Raw genomic sequence first — 16119 nt, 5'->3', positions numbered from 1 at the left:
GGAACATAACTCCACCCCCTTGCTTTTTCTCTCTGTTTCTAATCCAATAATTGTATGCATCATGTCCTACACTGTTGGGTGGTAGTGGGCCTTTTAATTTTGTTTCTACAATTCCCATTATGTCCGGTTCTTTTTCCTTCAAATAATCATTCAGCTCATTCAATCCTGTTATTAATCCATCTATATTTGTGTAAGACACTCTTAGTTTTCTGCCACTTCCATTGTGTTCTCTGTTTCCCTTATGTTTTTCTTTTGTATGTCGAACTTCCTTAGTTTCATGTTCACTACTCTCCAATAGAATCTCTCTTTCTCTGACTCCGTTCTGTTCTCGTTTTTTGTCTTAGCTTCCAGTCTTTTCTGCTTTTCTTCCTCTCTTTCCTCTTTATTCATTTCTCTTTTTATCCATATCTTTTTGTGTTGTTCACTTGTTGCTAGTTTCCCTGTTTTGGATAAGATATTCTCTGCCGTTGTTTGTGACTTGAATTTGATCTTAATTGGTCTGGTCTTGTCTGTGCTATACTTTCCGAGTCTAAATTTCTCTTCGATTTGTTTCATAATTCCTGGTTCATCTTCCTGAACTGATTCTAGTAATTGGCTTACTTTTTCATTTTCCTCTTTGATTCTTGTGGTTCTATCTGTGTTGTGTTTCTCTTCCATTCCTAATATAATTATACATTTCTTCTTGTCTGCTAAATCCCTTACTATATTCTCCTTTTGTCTCATCACTTTAATAACTGAGTCTTCAGTATGTTCTTTCAATTGCTGTTTGACTATGTCAGTGAATGAAATCTTATTTCCTTCTTGGGTTTGCTTCCAATTTTTACTTTCTTTAGCTATTGTTTCTCTGTTTTCTTTACTATTCTTCTTCAATTCCTCATTCTCCCCCTTTACCTCTCTTAACTGTCTTTTTAGTTCTTCTATTTCATCAGTTAAGTTTTTATTCGCCTTTTCCAGTTCTTCCAATCTTTCAACCCTTTTTAAAATGGTGTTCATATGACCTAACCTACTCTCCAAGTCCTCGATCACCTTATCAACCTTCATCTCTAGTCTTGTCAGTCGGGGGGGGGGTTTGAGTCCCCCCCACTCTCTTTAAATCCCTTGAAAATATTCTCATCACTTTCTGCTATATTGCTCCTATCTATACCTCTAATCTTCACATTCCTATTAGACATGTTATCATCCAACTCGTCTTGGGGTCTCTTGTCTACCCGGCGGCCCGTCAGGGCCATTTCCTCCACCTCCTCATTACCTTCCATTTCCCCAGTAATCCCTCCCCCTCTCCTCTTTCCTTACTTTCCCACTACCTCACGAGCAATTCCCCCCCCCCCTGCAAATACAAAAAGGCACTTCTCTTTGCGTTGGTATCCACAATCTGCACTTTTCTTCAGAGCGTTCGTCAAGCCGTCCGTTCGTTGAAAGTGTGTGTGTGTGTGTGTGTGTGTGTGTGTGTGTGTGTGTGTAAGGAAACACTACCTTCCATGTAACTATTGGATTAGACTTCCCATGATTATAGTTTTGAGCTCAACTGAAAATGTAACAAGAAATTCTGTATTTCTCTACAATTTTCTTGTTATCTGAATCAGTGAACGGTTAGTAAAGTCAAAAGTAAGATACACGTAAAACATAAGCATAAGAGAGACATTAGCATTATATTCTTTTCTGATAACCATCATACCATGTAAATGTTGTACAGTATTCATTTCTTCCCCCACCGATATAATCGTATTTCATCCCATTATTATGTATTATGTCATCACTTTGTTACATACTTTTAACTTTCTCCAACTCACTGTATCACCCACTTATTTTCGCTTGTTTTGGCAATTTGAACACGAAAAATTCATTATCTTTGGTGGAAAAATAACTAAAAATAAATGGGCGTGTAGAAAGGAAGTCAACAAAACAAAATTAGAAGGATTACACGGCACTATACGTTAAACATGAAAATTATTTTCTTGACGAAAGAATGTAATTTTTCTATGAAAACAGAAATTAATGATTAATAAAATAATGCATAAACAAGCTAACAAATAGATAAATAAACTTAATTCCAGATATGAATATTATGCATTGAATTTAATCACTGAAAAAACAGGTTTACGTACGAAGTAACGCAACTAAATTAGAAATCATCTTTAATGGTACAATATACTTTTTCTACAGCATTTACAGTATTGCTAAGTAAAATAAGAAATCAAAACAATCGTGGCATACGTCTCTTGATAGTAAGGCTGGATGTGCATGATAAGGATTTTTTCTCTTACAAGCTAAACCAGCGTCTCGTAACCTTCCCACCCCTAATAACGCCTGTAGTAAGGCATAAGCAGACAAACATCCCCTAATTGATATTTTATTACAAGAAGAATAAAGGAAAGTGTATGTATGTATTGCATCCAAGGACCCCCTATAATTGATTTCAGCACCCAGGTTGGGAAACGTTGGCTAGACTTGAGGTTTTACTTAATTGTGTAAAGAAATAGAAATTGATAACTAGCCAAAGAGACAACCGTAGACTGGGTACATTTAATCACTTAAAGCAGGTTTTTGTTGTTGTTGTTGATAGTTATATTTCGTTTACAATATAATGGACAGTAAAGATAGTCAAACTACTATTAGTATTATCATTATGTCAGTAACCATGTCTTATTATATTTGCATGTACCAGTTGACTACTCTGTGTACTATAAGAGTAATTCAAACAATCATGTAGGTTTCATTTTTATATTTCAGAAGGAGCAATTTAATGCTATTCAGATATATGTAAAGACCTAGGTTGTAGTTTAGAAAGTAAATATATATTATAATTATCAGGCATGCAAAATGTACCCAATACTAAACTGAAACCTTTTGTAGATTAATTCGTCCATTAACTTAAAGGAAAGGTAAATTTATTTCATGAAATTTTCATTCACAGGTAGAGACATAAATATTAAGCCACCTTGTCTGATTTTGCTATACATTATGCAGGCATAATGGGAGAGATATTAGTGATGCACCTCAGTGCTCCAGATTAGATAACGGCGAATTAAATCACACCTAACCTAATGTGAGCAACCATTGTGTATGTCCCCTCCCCCTTTTCTTTCTCACTTAATAACAAAATGAAATGCCACAAAACATGTACCATGATTATGGCACATTTAACCTTCCATGCCCCTCCCTTTCCTTCAAAGTCGCACTAATAATATTAACTGTTCTGCAGGTTGCAAGAAACATGACTCCAATTCGTCCATTGAGACAGGAATACAGGATGAAAATGAAAAGTTGGTAAAGGAAGAGAAGACAGCAGTTTGTCTTTTGCTCCAAGGTTGATCATGTGAAGTTCAGAGAGAACCAAGATTGAGCAAGATTTGTGTAAAACCAATCAACTATTGCTAGATGGTAAGAAGCCTTATATACAAATTGCCTTTCTCAGCACTATGGTATATAAAGATATGTATAAGTGTACATTTTGTTGGTCTAGACATCCACATACTGACAGTTTCAGGGAATTCTTTAACATGTGAGAGAAACCTCACAATCTACTCATTATGATTATTCTTTATCTGACTTTGGTTGTATAAAAATGGGTATGCACACTTTCACAGGAGAGAAATCTTGTGAATATATCCATTGTGAGGCTACAGCCCCTGCCCTTGACAAACTGAAAGACCATCAGAATAGTCAAAATGATTGCAATTGTTGCAATGCTTCATTTTCACAGTCTCATCATCCGAAAAGCTATCTACAAGGTCAGACAGGTGAGAAACCTCGTATTAAATGTACTTGTGTGATGTCTTCATTTTCCCGGTCTGTGCATCTGGTAAGTCACATAAGAACTCATCCAGGGGGGGAGAATTGTCATAAATGTACACTTTGTGGAGCATCATTTTCCCAGTTAGGCAATCTGAAATGCCATATAAGAATCCACAACGGGGGGGTGGGGGGTGGAACCTTATGGATGTACATAGACCAAGGCTTTGTCCCCCTTCCAAGGGAGGTAGCCAAAAAGGGAAAGGCATAAAAAACACTCCCACCCATTTCATCCCTAAATACACTCCACACCCCTCCCACCCTCCCTCTCATCTGAGCACCTCCTGGATGACGGGTCATCCCTGCACCCTGCCCACCGCCCTGGGTCAGAAGCAGTGTCACAAGACACAGCATATCCACAGCAAGGCCGCTTCATTTAATCGGCGACCCCCCCCCTCTCCGTCCCCCCTTGCATATAAGGAGAGGACGGGGAGAAATCCCTTCGGGCTGCGTCAAAATTTACTCACACATACTACCCCACCCCCCTGCCCATTCCTCCTCATGCAATCACAACATCATCCATATACAACCATTCTCCACTCACCTCTGTCTTCCATCCTCTCCCTTCCTCAACAGACATTCCCCTCTTCCCCAAAGCCCCCTTCACCCCATCCATCCACCTCAACCTAGGACGTCCCCTCATGTTCACTCCCTCCACATCTGCCTTCCATACCACTTTTACTAGTCTTTCTTCACTCATTCTTTCCATGTGTCCAAACCATCCTAATATTCTTTCATCAACCCTATCTCACAGCTCCTTTTTCACCCCTGTTCTCCTCCTCACCTCCTCATTTCTCACTCTATCTAGCCTAGTAACCCCCACCATACTTCTCAGATACCTCATCTCAAACACATTCAAACTCCTTCTCTCTTCTTCTCTTATGTTCCACGTTTCTGCCCCATACAGTGCTGTTGGCATAATCACTCCTTCATACAGTCTCCTCTTCGCATCCATTCCTAAATGTCTATTCCTCATTACACTTTTTAATCCACCAAGGCATTTACTCGCTTCTCTCAATCTACATTCTACCTCCACCTTCACTCCACCTTTTCCTGCTACACTTGCACCCAAGTATCTAAAACTATCCACTTCCTCCAGTCGCTCTCCCTTAATGCTCACTTCCAGTCTACTGCCACTTTCACCCCTTGTACATCTCATCACCTTACTTTTACCCACATTTATCTTTAGCTTTCTTCTATCACATACTCTCCCAAACTCTGCCACCAGCTTCCTCAATCCCTCCTCCGATCCTGCCACAAGCGCAGTGTCGTCCGCAAACAACAGCTGGCTCACCTCCCACTTTTCTCCATTTTCTTTAACCATCTCCAATCCCTGACCCACTACCCTAGCATTCACCTCTCGCACTACCCCATCCATGTATAAGTTGAACAGCCAGGGCGACATAACGCATCCTTGACGAAGTCCCACCTTTACCTCGAACCACTCACTCTCTCCATTTCTAATTCTGACACATGCTCTACTACTCTGGTAAAAACTCTTGACAACTCCTAAAAGCTTTCCTCCTATCTCATATATCTGCAAAGCCTCCCACGGTGCTTTCCTGTCTATCCTGTCATAAGCCTTTTCCAGATCCATAAAATCCCAAAAAATATCCTTCCCCATTTCCTATATCTTTCTCACATATATGTCTTACCACAAAAATCTTATCTACGCAACTTATACCTGTCCTAAATCCACACTATATCACCAATTATTCCCTCTTTTCCTCTCCTAATCCTCTGAATCAAGATCCTCCCAATAGCCTTCCCGACTATACTTAACAGGCTAACCTCTCTAAATCTACTACACTCACACTTGTCCCCTTTTCCTTGTAAAGTGGAACTATACAGGCACTCCTCCAGTCCTCCGGCACTCTACCCTCTCTCCAGCAAACATTAAACAACCTCACCAGCCAGTCCACCATCACTGTACCTCCTTTTTTTTTAGACATTCTGCATGGCATCCATCCAGACCAGGTGCCTTACCTGCTTTCATCATCTTAACAACTGCCTTCACTTCATCCATCCTTATTTCTCTGCCAGTTTCCTCACTCATCACTCTCATTTTCTTAGCATTTCCCACTGCAACTATCTTTCCCTCCCTATCCTCCTTCACATTTAGCAACTCCCTAAAATATTCTGCCCATCTTCCCCTTACTGCCTTCTCTTCCACTATCATCTCTCCATCTGCACCTTTTACCTTTTCTTCTCTACTTGATTCGCCTCCTCTTCCTCTCTTAATTTCTTTCCAAAACATCTTTTTATTACTTTCAAAAAATTCTGTCATACTCTTGGCCCACTTCACATCTGCTCTCCTCTTTGCCTCCTTTACCTTTTGCTTTACTTCTCTTTTCTTTTCTTTGTACCTCTCCCTCGTCCTATTTTGTAACCAATCTGTGAAAGTTCGCTTCTTCTCTTCTACAACCTTCTTTGTTTCCTCATCCCACCATTCACTACCCTTCCTTCTATTTCCCCCAGTCCTTATTGTTCCACACACCATCCTTGCACACTTTGTGACTCCCTACTTGAACCATCCCCATTCCTCCTCCACACCTAGCGGAAATCAATAACAGGAAACCTTGCTAAAGGCAAATACACTACCAAACGAAGCTGCGACGAGAGCTTCGAAACGCCATGTTTGTATTATCTGCCCAGTCCCATCAGTGTCATTTTGACGATGACGATGGGTACCCAACCTCGTAAGAGTCTAGGTTAAACCAGTTTATCGTGCTTTAATTTCTTCGACTTCGGCATCTATCAAAACAAACATAGCGTCTCGAAGCTCTCGTCGCGGCTTCGTTCGGCAGTGTATCACTTTTATAATTTTTTTTTTTTTATTGATTCCCACCAAGAAAAATGTTTATCGTATAGGTGTTGCACTCTAAATTTATCAGTGATTGTCTTGACTGACATCCAATAAATGTCAGTGAAATTTGTATCTATCATTAGGACATGATCGAAAGAGGCTTCTTCCAATGTGTTCGGATAGCATGAGCAGCGGTTACAGTGACAAGGCAAGAAAAAAAAAAGTGACAAGTGATCCTTCTGCCGATAACAGGTTCTGGTATTCGGTCGCAGGATAAAATCCATGGAGTACCCACTCCCCAAGAACTCAACCTATTCAGCCGTTTTAGACGCCAATAGAGTAAAATTATCGACAGAGGCCGTGTGATACATCTTCGTTGAGCACTGGTGTCTCCAGAGTTGTTGTTTGTCACGAAACCCCTCCGACAATGTAGGACCAGTTGTTGCCAAAATTGGAATTTGGAATGATCGTTTTACTCATGTCATGTATGCCAAATGACAACAAACAGACTTGGCTCTCTCTGTTTGCTAGTAGTGTGTGTGGGAGAGGATTTGTTGAGAGGGTGTTGGTAGTGTCAAATGACAGGAAACATATTCTCCTGTTTATTTCTCAGTATTTTGTGCGACATATGGATTATCATGGTGGTCATATGTATTTCGACGTTTAAATATTTTGATTCTTAATTCATACTTTATATTCAATATTCAATACATTTCTTGTCTACAAAAGACTATAAAAGTTTAAAAGCTTTATTTTTCATTTTCAGGACCGGGATTGAACAACCCAATTAGTCTTGGACGTGATGGACCACACAGGAGAGAAAGCCTTCAAGTGTGACCTTTGCGACGCAGATTTCAAAACAAAGTCACGTCTTCGATGTCACATGATGAGCCACAAAGGAGAGAAGCCTTTCAAGTGCGAGCTTTGCGACGCTGTTTTCAGAACAAAGGGTTATTTCAAAACCCACATGATGACCCACACAGGAGAGAAGCCTTTCCTGTGTGACCTTTGTGACGCAGCTTTCACAACAAAGGCAAATCTTGGACGCCACGTGATGACCCACACAGGCGAGAAACCTTTCCAGTGTGACCTTTGCACCGCAGCTTTCAAAACAAAGTCACATCTTCGATTTCACGTGGTGACACATACAGGAGAGAAACCTTTCAAGTGTGAGCTTTGCGACGCAGTTTTTGGAAGAAAAGATTATCTTAAAAACCACATGAGGACCCACACAGGAGAAAAGCCTTTCCAATGTAACTTTTGCGACGCGGCTTTCATTGAGAAACGTGGCCTCAAATATCACCAGATGACCCATACAGGAGAGAAACCTTTCCAATGTGACCTTTGCAACGCAACTTTCAAAACAAAGTCAAATCTCCGATGTCACATGATCACCCACACAAGAGAGAGGCCTTTCAAATGTGAGCTTTGCGACGCTGGTTTTGGAAGGAAAGGTCATTTCAAAACCCACATGATGACCCACACAGGAGAGAAGCCTTTCCAGTGTAACCTTTGCGACGCGGCTTTCACAACACAGACAAGTCTTGGACGTCATGTGACGAACCACTCTGTGGGGAAACATTTATAGTGTGAACTTTGCGACGCAGCTTTCATTGCGAAACGTGACCTCGAATATCACCGCATGACCCGCATTGGACCCCATTGCAACAGACAATAGTTCAAGGTTGCTCCCCAGAGATATCTGGGGAAAGGCCCAAGGACTGATACTAGGAACTCTGGGGGTGCATGTTGTCCTTAATAATGTTTTGGCAGCAATTACGAGTATTGGCATTGTGCCAAAATCTAGAATATTCACCTTGTTTTATCCCTTGACACCTGCTGGGATGTAGGACATATTTATATTAGGACTCGGGGTTGTAGTTTGTGGATATCTTATTTGTTAGGTTATTTGCAATGTACAGGTTTTGTGGGCGTTCCTTGTTGGAGGATGAGTCTAGGCATCAGGATTTGTGATCTACCATAGGTCGACACAGTGTCTTTAACAACTTGTTTCATGCAAACAATATGTAAAGTTGTCATGTCAGGTGATAATAATTTGCAAAGAAGTGGGAAAGTTTTTAACAACCAAGACAAAGTCGTCTTCTAACATATTGGTTTAACAAACATTTTTGAAAATCCATGGATGACTACTGTAAGGAATATGTTTTGTTTTCAACATAGGTTTCCACGGTGATGGATATACGCGGTGTTGAACATCCATGTCGAGACTGAAATTATATGCGGCTCACCACATTGCACACCAGCCCGCGATCCCGTGCCCCTTGGGTATCATTGATGTTTATATTAAGATGGAAAATGTGTTTACTGTAGTGTTGACAGCGTTGTTAGCGATGATGCATTAATGCATTATAAAATGCAGTGTAAGTATGTAGGAAACGGAGGATGCAGTTGTTATGAAATATTTTGTTGGCAACGGTGACGATCTGGAGGTTGGAGTTGGGAACAGGGACAAGGGAAGTGAAATGATGTTTGTTGCCATGGTTGTTTCCACCTTGAATAATATTGTCATTAGTGTAGTGTGCATTTTATTAAACCATTCTTGTAGCTCTTTATGTCTCAATATTAGGTAAGAAGTTTGTAGGATAATTTGAATAATAAAGGTCTTGCTTAAATAGGTGACTCCTTTATTTGTAGATTTTAAAAACTAGTTGGGCAAACTGGAACTGGCTGGTGATAGAGGTGTTGGCCTGACAATCTGACCCAACTGCGGCTATCGGGGGGGGGGGGGTGCCTCCATCCCAAGGGAAAAGCAGGCCTGCCAGCACTGTAAGAACTGGTGGTTCTATAACGAGGAAGACCGAGAACAGAACCACCTCATCAATATCCACAGGAAACTACAAAAAGCGGCCCAGCTACACAAACCTTGAGCTTCGGGAAGTGGTGAAACGATCGAGAATTCACGCCCATAGTAGGAGAGGCAAAGTGGCCGGAGTGGTGCGCAAGTTTCAAGCAGCGCAATGACTTGTCTGACCAATGGTCCAAACTGAGGATGGCCTCCGGCAAGCGACCATCACGATCTCTGGCTCTTCCGCATCCACGGCAGGAGGTGGAAATGCTGGCGGACATGTTCGCCACAGGCGGTGCCACTGCCCAGCTACCTGCGAAGACCCAAACCTGACAGCAACAGCTGAGACCAGAGAGGGACAGACACATTGACATCGCTCGGGAGAGACCCGGCATGACGGACAAGCCTTTCCCTCAACACGAATTCATCCGAGCTCAGAACAAACCGGGCCCCACGCCGGTCCAACCGCCAGGGCGTGTATCCCTGATCAACCACTCATGGCTGTCGGGACGCCTTCCGGGCGAGTAGAAAGTGGCCGACACACAACCTTCCACTCCACTACTAATGTTAGACTATTACCCTGTTCTTCGATGAACAATACTAATCTAATGGCAAGAACGAAAGGAACATCCAACAAATCCTCTACGGCCTACGTCACATCAACATAACTATTCTGAAACAGCTTTAATACGCCTCCTAAGATAAAAAGTTTCACACGTCTACCTCGTGACAAGAAGAGTCCTCCCCTCCAATTTGGCCACGTAAAGATCCCTTCACAATATCACACGCTGTCCAACTTGCACAACACTCCACACCACGCACTCTGTCATCTACCCCTTCAAGCAGCACTGATTCCTGGGCAACAAAACACGAATACCTTAAAAATCTCGTTACTACATCCTAAATACATACATACATATACCAAGGCTTTTTCCCCCTTACAAGGGGGGCAGCCAAAAAGGGAAAGGCATAAAAACACTCCCACCCATTTCATCCCTACATACACTCCACACCCCTCCCACCCTCCCTCTCATCTGAGCACCTCCTGGATGACGGGTCATCCCTGCCCACCGCCCTGGGTCAGAAGCAGTGTCGCAAGACACAGCACATCCACAGCAAGGCCGCTTCATTTAATCGGCGACCCCCCTCTCCGTCCCCCCTTGCATATAAGGAGAGGACGGGGAGAAATCCCTTCGGGCTGCGTCAAAATTTACTCACACATACTACCCCACCCCCCTGCCCATTCCTCCTCATGCAATCACAACATCCATATACAACCATTCTCCACTCACCTCTGTCTTCCGTCCTCTCCCTTCCTTCCTCAACAGACATTCCCCTCTTCCCCAAAGCCCCCTTCACCCCATCCATCCACCTCATCCTAGGACGTCCCCTCATGTTCACTCCCTCCACATCTGCCTTCCACACCTCTTTTACTAGTCTTTCTTCACTCATTCTTTCCATGTGTCCAAACCATCCTAATATTCTTTCATCAACCCTATCTCCCAGCTCCTTTTCCACCCCTGTTCTCCTCCTCACCTCCTCATTTCTCACTCTATCCAGCCTAGTAACCCCCACCATACTTCTCAGACACCTCATCTCAAACACATTCAAACTCCTTCTCTCTTCTTCTCTTATGTTCCACGTTTCTGCCCCATACAGTGCTGTTGGCACAATCACTCCTTCATACAGTCTCCTCTTCGCATCCATTCCCAAATGTCTATTCCTCATTACACTCTTTAATCCACCAAGGCATTTACTCGCTTCTCTCAATCTACATTCTACCTCCACCTTCACTCCACCTTTTCCTGCTACACTTGCACCCAAGTATCTAAAACTATCCACTTCCTCCAGTCACTCTCCCATAATGCTCACTTCCAGCCTGCTGTCATTCTCTCCCCTTGTACATATCATCACCTTACTTTTACCCACATTTACCTTTAGCTTTCTTCTATCACATACTCTCCCAAACTCTGCCACCAGCTTCCTCAATCCCTCCTCTGACCCTGCCACAAGCGCAGTGTCGTCCGCAAACAACAGCTGGCTCACCTCCCACTTTTCTCCATTTTCTTTAACCATCTCCAATCCCTGACTCACTACCCTAGCAGTCACCTCTCGCACCACCCCATCCATGTATAAGTTGAACAGCCAGGGCGACATAACGCATCCTTGACGAAGTCCCACCTTTACTTCAAACCACTCACTCTCTCCATTTCTAATCCTGACACAAGCTCTACTACTCTCGTAAAAACTCTTGACAGCTCCCAGAAGCTTTCCTTCTATCCCATATATCTGCATAACCTCCCACAGTGCCTTTCTGTCTACCCTATCATAAGCCTTTTCGAGATCCATAAAAGCCCAAAAAACATCCTTCCCCTTTCCTATAGCTTTCTCACATATCTGTCTTACCACAAAGATCTGATCTACACAACCTCTACCTGTCCTAAATCCACACTGTTCCTCACCAATTACTTCTTCTGTTCCTCTCCTAAATACAGCTTGAATATATATATGTATATATATATATATACATATACACACACACACACACACACACACACACACACACACATACACACACACACACACACACACACACACATACACACACACATACACACACACATACACACATACACGCACACACACACATACACATACACACGCATACATATACACACGCACACACACACATACACACGCATACATATACACACGCACACACACACATACCACACACACATACACACACACACATACACACACACACACATACACACACACATACACACACACACACACACATACACACACACACACACACACACGACTCGGTGGCGTAGTTGGTAGAACGCTGATCTGCCACCATAGTGGCCCGCAGTTCTTGGTTCGAATCCTGCCCCGGGGCGACATTATTTCGGTACCGCTGCGCTTCGGGTCGTTACTCTGACTCTCGTTGGCGGGGAGTTAGGTGTGTGTGTGTGTGTGTGCAAGGTCATAGCATTACCCATAGATCGGACATACGAGCTCTGAGCTCTCTTCCAGGAGGGAAATAGCTGTCGATCGCGAGTCCAACACATTATCCAAAGACCAAGTGAATACACACACACACACACACACACACACACACACACACACACACACACACACACACACACACACACACACACACACACACACATACACATATTTTCGGACTAGGAAATAAGAACAGATTAGAAGGTATCCTTAATAAACCATATGGTTCAAGTTTTCTTTGTTTTGTAAACAATATTTTCTTTGGGGTAGGAGTAAATAATGTGGAGCGAGATGTGAAAGTGGCCTTGTAGAGTTGCAACGATATTTCAAATTCATTGGGCATTTGTGAGGCGCTGAAGAGTGACGAAGATTGTGAACAAAGAAGGTAGCCACACAGGTAATAGAAAAACAATTTCAAGGCGTTCGCCGGTCAGCTACATCTTACATGGTTAGTTTGATGCCTGGAAGTTGCAGGTAATTATGTTTGTAGGTAATTACGTGTTGGATACTTTAGATCAGTAATGAGAACGCAAGGGCGTTGGAAAAAGCCCAGTGTCAAAACTTGTTCAGTTGTATTAGGACACTCAAAATACAATGGAAGCATTTCAAGGAACATTAGCCCTTAAAGAACTGGAAAGTAGCTTACATTATATGCTTGCGTTTCAGAACACTTTCAAATTACAATTAAAGAGAAAGTGAAGTCGAGTAACTAAAACTGGGTAGATATAGAGATGTTTGCCAGTCTATTTTTTTTTTATCGCAACCGATGTTACTGTTAATTTACGGCAGTTACATATGCGGTTTCAAATAATTGAAATTATAAGTAGTAACTGATTATATAAATAAGTATTTTTACCTGTGAGACAGATTTACAATAAACATATATTCGGCTGTCATAATTTTTTTTTAAATCGCTACAGACGTTGTTATTAATTTGCAATACTTATCATTGGGGCTAGAAATGGTCAGAATGATGAAAGCCCAATGATATTGGTAATAATTGCAGCGGTGATATCTAACGTAACATAGCCTAACCTAACTCATGGTAAATATAAAGATGTTCGTCACAATTGTTAAAAAAAATCACTGTTGACGTTACTATTAACTTGCTGTAGTTTTGCATGGTTTGAAACGACTCGGAATGATAAGAGCTAGCCAGTGATATAGGTAAGAAATGCAGTTGTGAGACTGGCAAACATATCTATGAATACCTAAAATGATGTAGATAATATGCATGACTTATTATGACTACACGTTATTTAATGAAAAATTGAAGTGGAGATTGGAATTTATCTTAGGGTAACGACCTAAGGATATTTAAGCATTATATTTGCTTCCCAGGGGAAGCAAATGGGATGCTGGGGTTTGTGGCTAAATTTATTTACTTCCAAAGTTCAGCTCGTCCACCTAGACTGGTACATTCGTTTTGGTATGGACTACAAACCTTGTTAAAGACTGTTAGATGGGAGAAAGAAAAATAACAAGCCATAAAATTTGTACCAAATACAAGAAAGAAAACATACATATAATACCTATTTCCGTGAGAGAGAAAGAGAGAGAGAGAGAGACTGTGTAGGTTAGGTATGGTACGAGTAGGGGGAAGAATGTGCTTGTTATTATAGCTTATTCTAACAAATTTCTTGTGGTTTTTCTCTTAAATCACTGGGTTTGCACTCTTTTCTTACTCAAAAATTGTATTTCTGAGACATTAGTGGTAGGGACTGGGGGAGGGCGGGTCAGTACAAACAAGTTATTTCCAATAGAAACACAACATCCGATCCGATCAACAGGAAGACGGCTGTAAAAATGTGTTTTCCAAATTAATTAGCCTGTTGGATATTTCGCAAATATTAGAATGTATATTCCTAAGTGGAATGTAATTTTAGATAATACGACATGTTGATATTTCACCCAATTTCCTTCCAGCCCATTGTGTGAAGCTCTTGTAGACCAGTAAGGTGATATTTTCTGAAGTTAGGTATAGTTCCTCGTTACAAGGGAAAAGGGGACAAGTGTGAATGTAGTAGTTTCAGAGGGATTAGCTTGTTAAGTGTAGTTGGGAAGGCTTATGGGAGGATCTTGATTGAGAGGATTAGGAGAGGAACAGAAGGAGTAATTGGTGAGGAACAGTGTGGATTTAGGACAGGTAGAGGTTGTGTAGATCAGATATTTGTGGTAAGACAGATATGTGAGAAAGCTATAGGAAAGGGGAAGGATGTTTTTTGGGCTTTTATGGATCTGGAAAAGGCTTATGATAGGGTAGACAGGAAGGCACTGTGGGAGGTTATGCAGATATATGGGATAGGAGGAAAGCTTCTGGGAGCTGTCAAGAGTTTTTACGAGAGTAGTAGAGCTTGTGTCTGGATTGGAAATGGAGAGAGTGAGTGGTTCGAGGAAAAGGTGGGACTTCGTCAAGGATGCGTTATGTCGCCCTGGCTGTTCAATTTATACATGGATGGGGTGGTGCGAGAGGTGAATGCAAGGGTAGTTGGCAAGGGATTGGAGATGGTTAAAGAAAATGGAGAAAAGTGGGAGGTGAGCCAGCTGTTGTTTGCGGACGACACTGCGCTTGTGGCAGGATCGGAGGAGGGATTGAGGAAGCTGGTGGCAGAGTTTGGGAGAGTATGTGATAGAAGAAAGCTAAAGATTAATGTGGGTAAAAGTAAGGTGATGAGATGTACAAGGGGTGAAAGTGGCAGTAGACTGGAAGTGAGCATTAAGGGAGAGCGACTGGAGGAAGTGGATAGTTTTAGATACTTGGGTGCAAATGTGGCAGGAAAAGGTGGAGGTAGAATGTAGATTGAGAGAAGCGAGTAAATGCCTTGGTGGATTAAAGAGTGTAATGAGGAATAGACATTTGGGAATGGATGCTAAGAGGAGACTGTATGAAGGAGTGATTGTGCCAACAGCACTGTATGGAGCAGAAACATGGAACATAAGAGAAGAAGAGAGAAGGAGTTTGAATGTGTTTGAGATGAGGTGTCTGAGAAGTATGGTGGGGGTTACTAGGCTAGATAGAGTGAGAAATGAGGAGGTGAGGAGGAGAACAGGGGTGGAAAAGGAGCTGGGAGATAGGGTTGATGAAAGAATATTAGGATGGTTTGGACACATGGAAAGAATGAGTGAAGAAAGACTAGTAAAAGAGGTGTGGAAGGCAGATGTGGAGGGAGTGAACATGAAGGGACGTCCTAGGATGAGGTGGATGGATGGGGTAAAGGGGGCTTTGGGGAAGAGGGGAATGTCTGTTGAGGAAGGACGGGAGAGGACAGAAGACAGGAGTGAATGGAGAATGGTTGTATATGGATGATGTTGTGATTGCATGAGGTGGAATGGGCTGGGGGATGGGGGGTGAGGTAGTATGTGTGAGCTTAATTTGACGCAGCCCGAAGGGATTTCTCCCTGTCTTCTCATTTTATGCATGGAGGGACGGACAGGGGGGTCGCCGATTTAATGAAGCGGCCTTGCTGTGGATGTGCTGTGTCTTGCGACACTGCTTCTGACCCAGGGTAGTGGACAAGGTGCAGGGATGACCCGTCATCCAGGAGGTGCTAAGATGAGAGGGAGGGTGGAGGGGTGTGGAGTGTATTTAGGGATGGAATGGGTGGGAGTGATTTTATGCCTTTTTCTTTTTGGCTGCCCCCCTTGTAAGGGGGAGGAAGCCTTGGTATATGTATGTAGGTATCACATATGTACAAATGTT

The 16119-nt window shown here is 42.3% G+C and overlaps 2 protein-coding genes across 7 annotated transcripts in view; one reads left to right on the top strand and one right to left on the bottom strand.

Moving 5' to 3' along the window:
* Nucleotides 1-1927, bottom strand: part of LOC143031371 (uncharacterized) — a 41902-nt gene extending 39975 nt beyond the window's left edge. For 2 of the 3 annotated variants that reach the window (XM_076195098.1, XM_076195101.1), the window contains exon 1: nt 1770-1927. The gene's annotated coding sequence lies outside the window, so the exon portion shown is untranslated. The remainder of the gene's footprint in view (nt 1-1769) is intronic. The other variant, XM_076195100.1, reaches the window with a different exon arrangement.
* An 81-nt stretch (nt 1928-2008) lies between these two features.
* LOC143031373 (uncharacterized) lies at nt 2009-9244 on the top strand. Of its 4 annotated transcripts, none has more exons than XM_076195103.1 (4): nt 2009-2141; nt 3203-3381; nt 3588-3740; nt 7365-9244. In XM_076195103.1, exon 4 carries the CDS (start codon nt 7401-7403, stop codon nt 8184-8186), a length of 786 nt encoding a protein of 261 aa, XP_076051218.1. In that variant the 5' UTR covers nt 2009-2141; nt 3203-3381; nt 3588-3740; nt 7365-7400; the 3' UTR covers nt 8187-9244. The 4 variants fall into 4 exon arrangements, with proteins under 4 accessions (XP_076051218.1, XP_076051221.1, XP_076051219.1 ...); XM_076195104.1 differs by lacking the exon at nt 2009-2141 and adding an exon at nt 2283-2380; XM_076195105.1 differs by lacking the exon at nt 2009-2141 and adding an exon at nt 2879-3046.
* Nucleotides 9245-16119: the final 6875 nt, after the last annotated feature.

Source organism: Oratosquilla oratoria, chromosome 12 (genome assembly GCF_046742065.1).
Source record: "Oratosquilla oratoria isolate Oo_2021 chromosome 12, ASM4674206v1, whole genome shotgun sequence".
NCBI classification, from domain to species: domain Eukaryota; kingdom Metazoa; phylum Arthropoda; class Malacostraca; order Stomatopoda; family Squillidae; genus Oratosquilla; species Oratosquilla oratoria.
The sequence above is the reverse complement of the archived record's forward strand: the minus strand, read 5'-3'. Positions and strand labels throughout refer to the sequence as shown.